Source organism: Buteo buteo, chromosome 3, assembly GCF_964188355.1.
Source record: "Buteo buteo chromosome 3, bButBut1.hap1.1, whole genome shotgun sequence".
Classification (NCBI taxonomy): Eukaryota; Metazoa; Chordata; class Aves; order Accipitriformes; family Accipitridae; genus Buteo; species Buteo buteo.
The window spans coordinates 76,988,198-76,999,514 of NC_134173.1; the positions used below are offsets into that span (position 1 = coordinate 76,988,198).

The 11,317-nt window shown below is 52.1% G+C and overlaps 1 protein-coding gene across 1 annotated transcript in view; it reads left to right on the plus strand.

Annotated features, from left to right (window-relative positions):
- Positions 1-2,174, plus strand: part of RHPN1 (rhophilin Rho GTPase binding protein 1) — a 31,316-nt gene extending 29,142 nt beyond the window's left edge. Inside the window, exon 15 of the mRNA XM_075024074.1 lies at positions 118-2,174. Within this exon, the coding sequence (XP_074880175.1) occupies positions 118-312 (195 nt within the window). The 3' untranslated portion in view covers positions 313-2,174. The remainder of the gene's footprint in view (positions 1-117) is intronic.
- The last annotated feature ends 9,143 nt before the right edge of the window (positions 2,175-11,317 follow it).

Sequence of the window (11,317 nt, forward strand, 5' to 3'; positions counted from 1 at the left end):
CACGTTCCCCAGTGTCTTTCTGCCAGGCTGGAGGTACGGGGCTGAAGCTGGGCATCACATCTGCAGCCCAGGTGCTGCCCTGGCTTCACACCCCTTTCTACTCCTCTTCCCAAACAGGCGGACAAGAAGGCAGCGGCGATGTCCTCGGGCAGCGGGATGCTGAAGAGCAACAAGGAGAACAGCCGAAAGAGCCTGATGAACAGCAAGAGTGCCAGCACGCTGCTCGTCTGGAGCAAGAAGAGCAAGCGGAGCAAGAAGAGCACCTATGGCATCCCCTTCACTGCGGTGGGAGACAATGAGGCTATGTACTGAAGCAGCCGCCAGGCTAGGTCATGTCCCGTGAGCTCTGGGGCAGGCTGCCTGTGAACCCTTGCAAGCACCAGTGGCCTGTCTGGGCTGTACTGGTGTCAGTGCTGCAAGGAACCCCCCGCCCCGGGGACGTGCCGCTGGTCGGATCCTCTCCGAAGAGGCGAGCGATGCACAGTACCGGACTCCTCCATCCCCAAACACCTACGTTAAATGATCCTCAGCTAAACAATATGGGGAAACATTGATTTATTCTTAATTTTTAGTTGGGTTTTTTTTTTTTCTCTCTTAAGGGGTCGGGGGGAGCTGTGCTTCAGTGTAAAGCAGGGACTGGTTTGTGTCTTCTGCTCAGTGCGAGGAGCAGCCATTCCAAGCCCCAGCTATTAAAGCAAAAGCTGTAACCTTCGTTAGCGTCTCCTAGGCTTTCTCTGCAAGGTAGAAGATGGCACCGCTGCCGCTGCTCGCCGAGAGCTGCTGGCAGAGCCAAATTGTTTAGCAGCTCTAGCTGGAGGTCATCTTCGATTCCCCTTTTTCAGGAGAGGGGATAGCGTGGGCATTGATGACTCGTGGTGACTCTGTCAGGGGGTCCAACGGAGACCTGCCCAGGCAGCACTGGGCTGTGCATTTCTGCCGCGGTACCAGTTAGGGATGTCCCAGTGAAATGAGTTGAAGTTAGTATGGGTTTGACTATTTTTTTAGTGCTTTTGGGGTTTTTTTTAATGGACACCCAGGTTGGCCCAGGAAATACAGCCCAGCTGCACAGCCTGCTTCTTTGGAAGAAAAGGGAAAGACTTGACGTGCATTTGTTGTCTCGCTTTTTTTAATCAGTAGAGGTGGATTGCCCTAAATACGTGAGTAGATTAATAGCTAAGAGTCTTGTATTTTTCTTGGTATGAGATTAAAATTCCAGGAAGATAGCTCCTCCAGATTATTAAACTACTAAATTTGTGCTAGTATTGGATCTTGCACACGTTGCTAATACCCTAACACTGTGCTGTCAGCATTCGTACCGGAGCTGGGCTGATGGATACATGCATCTTGGTAATTGTACTGGAAATGCTGGGAGACTCCGAATACGCGCTTAGATATATTAGCAAAATTTTCTCTATCCCATTTCTGCCTTGTGCATTATTTTTCTGAAGGCTAAAGAGCTGTCTGGTCTTCAGTGCTTGGATGATCTTGGTAGGTATAAAATACCCTTCAGAGATGCAATTGTATTTTTGTACTTTTTAAGTCGTGACAAATTTGTAGCAGTAGTTTAAAGAAGTGAATGTGCACTGGCAGTGGGATATCATCGTGAGAGCATCCCCCAGGGTTGTACCATGGCTTCTTTCTTCTAGGTGGCTGAATGCCCACGTGCCAAGCTTTCGGCCCCGGTTTTATCTAAGGAGAACTAAAGGAGGGCTTCTGGCTCTGTGTTATTGACCGAGAGGCCTCTCCATAGACCGAGACATCATCAAACTGGATTACAGATCCGGCTGCCACCATGAGGCCATCTGGTGCAGTCAGATTTTCTACATAATCTTGCCAGCTGTTTGGCGCGGGAGTGGTAAGGAAGGGGGTAGGTTCACAGAAAAGGCCACCTTGCCATTAAAGCATCCCGGCAGCATCTTCCCCCGATCCTAAACGTGTTGCCGACACGGACGTCTCCGAGCTGGAGATGTATTTATTTAGAAGAAGCGTGCACAAGCGGCGAGCCTGTGCATCGCGTTGCCACCCGCATCACCCAACTCCTCCATTGGCATTGGTGGAGGGGTTGCGTTTTGTGCGAGTTGGATAATTTCCCTAATACCGGTGGTTTTGGTTTTGGTTGGTTTTTAATTTGTACGTGAACTCTCACCTTTTATGGATTAAAAAGCACTGATTCAAAGACACTTCGTAACGTGCATCTCTGCTGCGAATTACAGATGGACTGGGTGCACCAGCCATGGGGGTGGGGGGGAACAAGCCCTGGTTGGGCTTCCAAATGGGTCAGTTTTGGGTCATTTTTACATAATTCTGGAGCTGTTGAGGTTGGGAGAGATCGTTTGGTTCTAGTACATCCTAATCCAAGACAAACCAAACTCCTAAGTATCCAGATCGGTCCAACAGCACTTGGTGAGCCATAGTCTCCATCTCCAGCACCGTGTAATGGGAGCTGGTGGCTTTGTCACATGAGTTATTTCATGGAAGTAATGCAAGAGATGGGGAGTGGGACTCAGGTTGGATCTCTTGGGGGCTTTTCTTCTGGAAAAAAAAGGAGAACGTTCGAGGCAGTAATTTGCTTCACACCACATGTTTTATTCTGCTGTTTCTGTGTTTCCAAGGGGGTTTCCCACAAGGGTTTCCAAACCCCTTGTTTTTGGAAGACCACATCAATGGGAACAAAGGCATTGCCTGTGCTGGACGATCTCATTGGTAGGTGGTAAACAGCAAAGCCTTGACATAGGACCCCCCGCCCCGCCTCTATTTTCCCTTGGGGGCCTGTGTTTCCCTCTACCCCATCTCCCTGCTATCCTGGGAGGATGACCAAGCCCATGGCTGTGGGGCTGGACCATGGGTCCTGGCAGCCAGACAAGTCCCTCACTTGGGGGGGGGGGTATGCACCCCAGTGCACCTCACAGGAGGTTAAAAGGACAGAGTAACTCCTCTTCAGAGACACAGAGGTGGGTTTAAACCCCCATAGATGGGAATGAACCAGGGTCAGTGCTTTCAACATTGGGTTAATATATAAAAGCGTAGTGGGGAGCTGCTGCTTCTCCCGTCTACCAAGCCAGGGTTAAAATGGCGTCTAACTTTTTTTGACATATTTTTGTAATTTAAGGTGTTTCCCCTTTCATCAGACCTCCTGTACCCAGCATCAACCTCAGAGCCCTGCCAAGTCTTTTAAGCCACCCACACTAAGTTGTTCTGCTGCAGTAGATCCCTTTCCCACCTACGTTCAGTGGATGTGGGAAACTCATGACTCCATAGCCGGGATCGCCACCCCCTCTGATGACATATTGTCAGAAGAGATGTGTGCTCCATCAGCGAGAGTCTGGTGTTCCCTCCCTCTTTGCTGAGAGGCTATGGAGCTGGATCTCTACGTGCTTGTCTTCTCCATCTGGACCAGGAGGCGAAGGGGTCCTGCAGGATCCCGGTGGTGGTGGGCCAACGTGGGTAGAAAGCACAAGAACCATTGCAAAAATAGCTTTGCAGTAACCGAGAGACTTGAAGTGTCTCCAAGCTCTGTTCCTGAAGAGACGAGCTGCAGGTGGGCTCAGGAGCTGAGGCCACGTGCAATGCTCCTCGGTCTGGGCACCCTGGGTTGGGACCAGTTAATGCAGCTCTTGTGGGCATCTTATGACCAGAGAGGGGATGCAAAGAGGGTTTGGGTTTTTATTTTTTTATCCCTTGTCGATTTCTAGGGCCCTTGAGACAGAAAATCCTAGAAACCACCCTAGAAACCCCATTAGGGATTGCCCAGCAAACCCACAGGGGTTCAGCCATGTTTCCTGCCTTTGAGGTTGAATTTTCCTCCTCTCAGAGCTTCACGCTCAATAACAAAAATCTCCCAGCCCGTATATCAGCCCTTCCAGCATGGTGGGAAGGTGTTTTGATTTTCCCCTCCATTAAGTACACAACGGCTCTCTTAATAGAAGAGGAGAAGGTACCTACGGTGTTAGGAGCTGCGGCCGTGTGCCTGCCTCCTCGCTTCACGGCTTGTTGGCATCGTAACCCATCAGGGCTTTTCTGGAGCTGTCACTGGCTACAAATGAATGTTCCTGCTTGTCCCTGGGAACAACAGAAGGAAATCAGCTACTGGGTTGATGGCCCCCAGCCCAGGCGTGGTTTGGTACTGCGACACTGCACCTGTGCAAGGTTCTCTCACTGCTCGCTACACTGAATTTGCAATTTGTTAGCGGGATCAGACCCTTCAGCAGCACCCGGTGCTGCTTTCAAACAGTCCTGGGCCAGGAGCAGATCAGCAGGGTTGGTTTGGGCAAAGAATGGGGCAGAGCAGGCATTCTCCTGCTCCCAAAAAGAAGGATGCTGTACCTGCTTGGTCCCTTGTCCGGTGCTCGCTCCATCCCATGGAAGGTGTCATCCTCAGCCCCGCATCCCACCTTAGCCTTCCTGAGCACCCCTGTGCTGGGTGCGGAGCAGGGTGCTTACAGCCACCCTCCTTTCCAGCCTGAGCCCACTGGAGGGCAGCAGCACCCTGTCCAATACACCCCTTCCTCGTAGCACTGGCACCCTAAATCTGCCCAGTGAAGCGCTGGCACCCTTCGACTCGTGTTGCCACCCAAGGGTGAGTTGAGGTGTCCCTGGGGTGCTTTGGAGACCAGTGCATTGCAAAGCATGGCATAAAAAGTAGTTTTAAACCAAGTATCCTGCAAAGTCCTAAGCGTGCAAGAAATAAAGCCAAGCATTGCAGCGCAGCATCCTCTGGGGTGGAGCACCCCAAGCTCATAGCAAGCTCCATCCAACCTATAAAGGAAGGGGTAAAATTTTGCTGGGAGCATTGGAATCATCCATCCTGGCCCTCAGCACCCCCTTTGGGACTGCAGTGGGGGGCTTGCTTCCCTAGGCTGAGCCTAAAAAAAGCTTTGCCAAGGTGCTCTCTGAGATTTGCAAGGTCCCCTCTTGGCCCTGGCTCCCCAGCAGCTTGGAGGTGCTAAAGCTTTCCTGCGTGGCCTTGCGTGGCAGCAAACAACACTGGGAGGCTCAGCAGACCTGAGGCCACAAGAGAGGGGCTGTGCCGGGGGGGGTGTGAAGCCACCAGGGCAGCAGAACCAGGTGGGTCAAGGCTGGGCTTCAGGTCAAGGCACTGGGGGCCGCAGGGGAGAGACCAGTAGATTCAGGAGCTGGTGGAGATGCAAGCTGGAAGCGTTGCACTAGAGGGCAGAGTTGGTACATGCTTAATCCTGCTCCCCACAGTCCAGCCAGCACAGGGTGGGATGGTGCTGGAGTCCCAAATTGTCACATACCCCCATGCATATGACTGTCCGAACCCATCTACGTGCTAACACCCAAGTCAGCTCTTGCTCTAGCAATTGCCTCGATGCTGCTTGACAGCAAGTCTTCTTGCGTCTTCCCAACGGCCAAAGTGCTCCTAGGAGAGGACAGAAGGCAAGCTGCCACGAGCAGGGACCTGCCAGGTCCGTTCCTCAGGGCCCATCATCCTCAGTTGCTTCCTACCAAGGGCAAAAGTGGTGGCTGGTGATACTCTGTGCGGTCCCTGGGGAATGTTCAATCACTTTCCCATACGCAGGAGCAAGGGTCTCCTGTGTAGGAGCAGGTCAGACCTGGCCCAGGATTGACCTGGTCTGGCAGCAGGGCAGGGATGGAGAGGGAACCGCCTCTGACCCCTTGTGCCCTATTTTCTGTGGGACATGAGTGTTTCTGAAGGGTCTGAGCTCTGTAGTCCAAAAGAGGATGGGGGAGGATGCTGGTCCTCTTCTGGATTCATCCCTAGAACTTGGCCTGAAGCTTTATGGGTCACCCTTTCTAAGCTAGTAGCTTTTCCACAGCCCCCCTCCCCCTCCTTTCCTTATTTTAATCTGAAAAATTTTTACCCTAGGCAGAGTACAAAGCTGCCCCACTTTGGGATTTGCATCCCCATATGAGGAGCTGCCTCTGCCCATCTCTTTGCAATAGCAGCAAGAGATGGACAAGTTTCCACCGCGGCACAAACTCCACTGGCATAGGATGCTGAGGCCGGACCAGAGACGTGGGGCTTTCATGGGCTGCGGGATGCACTGGGAGAACAGTCTGGGTCTACATCAAGCGACGAGGGCAAGAGGGCCACGCTGTGGGGCAAGGAGATCATGCTGTGGTGAAGGAACGTCATGTTACGGAGCAAGGTAGACATGCTACAGGGCAAGAGGGTCATGCTATGGAGCAAGATAGACATGCTACAGGGCAAGAGGGTCATGCTATGGGGCAATGGGGGTCATGCTGTAGGGAAAGGGGGCTTTCAGGGTCCTGGTACTCAGCAGGGATCCCTCATGGCTTGGGGCAAGCCTAGCTGATGTGACCTTGGTCTGCATGGCTGGATGCAGCAGCCAGACCAGGCAGGGATGTGCCGTTGCATTGAGCCAAACCAGTAGCCTGCGTGACCCGCTGGGAGCTGGGGGTCCTGCTCAATTCCTGGGGACCAGGGGCAAAGAAACCCTGCAGTGTATGGAGGGGCCCTTTGCTGCAGCACCCGGGGGCAATAAATGCAAAGCAGTGCTGTGGGGTGCATCTCCCTGCTCTGCCTCTTCCCCCTTTCTCTCCCGCCATGTCCCTAGACTCTCCCGACAAAGTCATCCTATTTTTTTTTCCCATCTCGGGAGCAGTCCTCCTCTTTTTCCCTGCACTCACGAAGGGCCTCCTTCACCAGGGCCCAGTCTTTAATGGGAAGGACAGAACTGAGCCGTTCGGAAATGGCTCCTGAATCTTTAATAAAGCAAACATTGCCTGGGCCATAAACATATGATGACAGCAACAGAGGCTCTCAAGCTTATTGCCTGGCCGCTAGTTCTTTACTTAACTCTGCCATAATGGCTTTAATAGCCCGGGAGGGAGCTGAGGTGAAAGTCCTATTAAAAAATGTATTTCCGAATTTAATTGAGGCTCCATCTGTGGGGAAAGACAGAGGAGAGGTCGCTCCACAAGAGAGCTATGAAAAAAAAAAAAAAGAGCTCTCTCCACCTCCTCCTGCTCCTGCCCTGCCTAGGTAGTGCCCAGCAGCAAATCGCACCCCAGTTGGTGGCCCTGGGGACATGGGACCTTCAGAGTGTTCCATCCCTGGGGGAGATCTGGGACTGGTCCTTACATGAAAGGGGGAACCCCCATTTGTGATGCATCTCCTCTGGCTTTGCAAGGCTGTCCCCTTTACGATCAAGCCAGGAAAAGTCGCTATGGTCCACCAAGTCCATCAGCATGTGCAGCACTGCCATCCATACCGGGCAGCATCGTCTGCCCGCGCTCTGCGGTGGCCTTGCCACAGGTATGGTCTGGACGATTGATCTGACTGTCTCCCCACTCGTCCAACCTGCATGTGGCCCTCCGGTGACCCATCAGTCTGTCCAGCTATTCCCATAGGTTCCTAGACACCTGGTCCTATACACATCCACACCCACATCAGCATCATCAATCCATTTGCTTCAGCCCCATCGATATCCATTCATCCATCCATCCATCTGTCCCTCTATTCATTCACCTCTATCAGTCTATCCACCCACCTATCCACCTACCTTTTTATCCATCTATCTGTCCTTCCATCTACCTATCCATCAGCCAGCCTATCCATCTATCTCTCCATCCATCTATCTACCAGTCCATCTATCCACCTATCTACCCATCCATCTATCCATCTACCTACCTATCAGTCTATCTATCCATATATCTATCCACCTCTATCCTTCCATTGATCCATCTGTCCACCCATCTATTTCTCCATCTATCCTGTCACCCAGCACTGAACTTTTCTCCATCCAGGGAAGCTTTGTACATTGAGACCTTTGCAGCCCTTTAAAGAAGGGATGAGCCCAACACTCCAGACTGGGAGACATCCCCGTGTCCTGGATCACCATTATTTGGGGCTAGACACCCTGAGTTAGGATTATTTCTCCCCAGAAAAGTGTCTGTTGGAAGATGGATGAATAAGGGGACAAAGAGACAAGAAGGTAGATGGATGGCAGATAGGAAAAGGAGGAACAAAAGAGGAAACAGTTGGGATCAGACTGGGAGACGATGCCAGTGTGCGGGCTTGCCAACAGCCACTAATTAGTGATGAAGAAGAGGGGTCGGGAGAGGAGGAATTCACTCCTTCCTCCACCCCCTTCCTGCATCCCCTCCTGGCGAGCATCACCCTGAGTCAGCAGATCTGCCGAGGTCACGCCACTCGCTCTATTAATTGGATTAATAAAGATGTACGTCATTGAGGTAATTACCTGCTAATTGGGGATGACAAGGTTGTCAGGGTTTGTCCCTTGAAGGGACAATTTCCCGTCCCTGGCCCTCCCCTTTCCCAACACGCCCCGAGTCAATCGCATTAATTAAAAATCAGAGAGTCCGTAACCTTGCGCTGCAAATCCCTGGGGAAATTGCTGCCTCCAGAGCCGTGTGGCAGGGCAGGGTGGTGGCATCTGCCACCTCCGGCCACCAGCTTAGCTGGGGAGCATGGTCCAGGCTTCCAGCAGGACCCAGGGAGCAAGCTGGCGGGGTCTCAATGGTCCCTTCTGCCTCTCCCGCATCCCTCATTAACCCCTTGACGATGCTGCAAGGTGCCAAGAGGAGACACACAGATGCTGCAAACGGGGGCCAACGAATACGTTGAAGTGCAGCACCTCTCATGCCATAACATCCAAGAACATAAGGTCCTCAACTTTTTTGAAAGAAATCCAAACCGCACCATTACCCTCCATAACATGCAGGTAACTCTTTCAGGCGAGGAAACGCTCATTGGAGATGTTTTGTTAAAAAAAGTTTCCCCGAGGAAAGATCTCAGCCTGATGATATCTCGGTGATGAAACATTTCCATTCTGCCAAAACTTTCCCTGCCCTTTCCCTGGAGCGAGTCCCTACTGTCAGCCGCCGGCTGTGAATCGTCTCTGCCTCTTCCTCAACTCCTGCCTTAGTGGCGATGTCCAACGTACGTCCAAGCCCATTCCCCAGCACGGCCAGGACAGCCCGGTGCTGAGCCCTGCACAGCTGGATGCTGAATCCTGCAAGCTGCATGCTGTGCCCTGATGCTCTGCACAGCTGGATGCTGCACAGCTGGATGCTGAGCTGTGCTAGGCTGGGGACGTATCCCACACAGGAATGAGGAGCCTTGCACAGCAGGATATGACTCTGGCACAGCTGGATGCGAGCTCTGCACATCTGGATGTTGTGAGGCCTGAGTCTGAGCTGTGCGTGGGCTGATGCTGTGTTCTTACACAGGCTTGAGGAGCCTGGCACAGCTGGCTAGTGAATCCGGCACAGCTGGATGCTGCTTGGCCTGTGCACATCTGGATGCTGTGCTGTGCACATCTGGATGCTGCTTGGCCTGGTGCTGAGCTCTGCATGGGCTGATGCTCAGTCCCACACAGGCATGAGGAGCCTGGCACAGCTGGCTAGTGAATCCGGCACATCTGGATGCTGCGCTGTGCACATCTGAATGCTGCACAGCCTGGGAGGGAGTCAGGTGCAACGAGTTTGCGCGGTCTCAACACGGCTGCAGCCTTGAAGTGCTGAGATTTGGGGATGGGATAACGAACCCCGGTTTAATGGCGAGGCCGGGGGGGCTGTTCCCGCAGCGGGAGCACAGCAATAAAAAAGGCCGAGGGTCTTTGCGGGCAATGAGTCCTGCCAAAACAAACATGATCGCCGCAGTTTTTGTTTTTACCGGTAACAAGGCAACAAAATTAGCACCAGAGGGAAAGTGATAGCTGCACTAAGGCTATAGTGGGGTGTGAGCAAAACCAGTGAGTCACTGCCTGGCAAAGCTCAAAAATTAATAGCAGGTGGTGGGACTGGGAGGGTTGGGGGGTTCAGTGCCTGACCCCACAGTGGGAACAGCCGGTTGGGCTGGGAGGGTGTCTCTGAGCTCTGTCAAAAACAGGGAGGAGGGTTACGTGGCTTGCAAGGACGCAGGACTGGGGGGACTTTGCTCAGACCCAGCCCTGCATGAAAATTTGGCTTTTCCTGTGTCTAGTTGGCTTGCCCCTCCAGACAGGGCCCCCAAATCTCCTGTGCTGTTGCTTCCTTGGAGCAGTCTGCTCTACAGAGAGGGGAAACTGAGGCACGGGGGGGTCAGCTGGCGGGGTTTGGTCTGCTGCTGCCCCTTATCTTCTCTAATTGCCAGGCTGTGAGGTGGGAGGTGGCCTTTCCTCAGCTGCTTATGCGATATAGCCAAATCATTTAATCCTTGCTGAGCTGAAATCAGCCTCCTTACCCAGGCCTCGTATTGTGGAGAACACAGATATATTAAAGTACATATTAAATCGCTTGAATGGCCATTAAAAATTGCCATACATGTCTAATGCTACTAAGCTAATGTTTCTACAGAGACTTGAACTTCTTAATTACCCAATTTGGGCCGTGTTTACTTTCTACTGACTTATTTTTTTGGTCTTTTATTTAAATCAGACTGAAGCCAACATGATTATTTCTGTGATCTAAGAGAAAACTGTAGCTGGAGGTGGCATCTTCACTGTGGCCTTTTGCCTTCCATATTCACAGTGAAAGGCTGCAGGTGTTGTGCCGTGCTGATGTTATCTATATCTCCACCAAAACTCAACAGAAAGGGATGGGAAAGGAGGCTGGGAAAGTAGGAAAGTCAACAAGCTGAATTTCTATCCTGCTGCCAGGCCAGGTATAACAGATGATGCATCGGAGGATTTGAAAGAAGGTTTTTTGATCCCCCCCACCAAGGATCTGGCCGTTCAAAGGGGACTGGGCTCTCCTTTCCGTGTTTCCCTCCGCAGAAAAAAGGCAAATGATGAAAACATGATTAGAGCGAATAGATTAGCACAGGCTCAGGAAGCCTTCGAGCAAAGGCTCATCCCCAAAGGATGCACCAGCGTGCCCTGGCAAAAAGGCAAACAGTGAAGAACCAGCAGCGTTGTTTTCCCCAAATCCCTCTGGGGACAGCTGCAGAGGATGAGGAGGCCCGAGGGATGTCACAGGGCCCGTAATGGCCCCGGTCTCTGCTTTTTCAGCCAAAAGCTGCATTTTGAGAGCTCTGGTGTAAGTAGGGCAGGAGACGACGAGCAGAGGCCAGTGGATGCAGGAGAGTGATTACCCGAGCGATAAATCAGCAGCACAGGGCTGATGATATAATAATGGCAATATGATGTCATCTCAATCCTGCCCATTGATTTTTTTTTCTTTCTTTCTTTTTTTTTTTTTTTTTCCTCTCAGTGAACTGGCTTTTCCCATCCATTACCCTGCCCAAGCCCACGCCAATGCTGCTGCTGCGGCTCTTTATATCCAGAACTATTGATTGAGCCCCACCACCACGCTACGGTGGCAAAGAGCAATGCTTGAGTTCGTGCAGCACCCTGGGGGTCCCCTCACC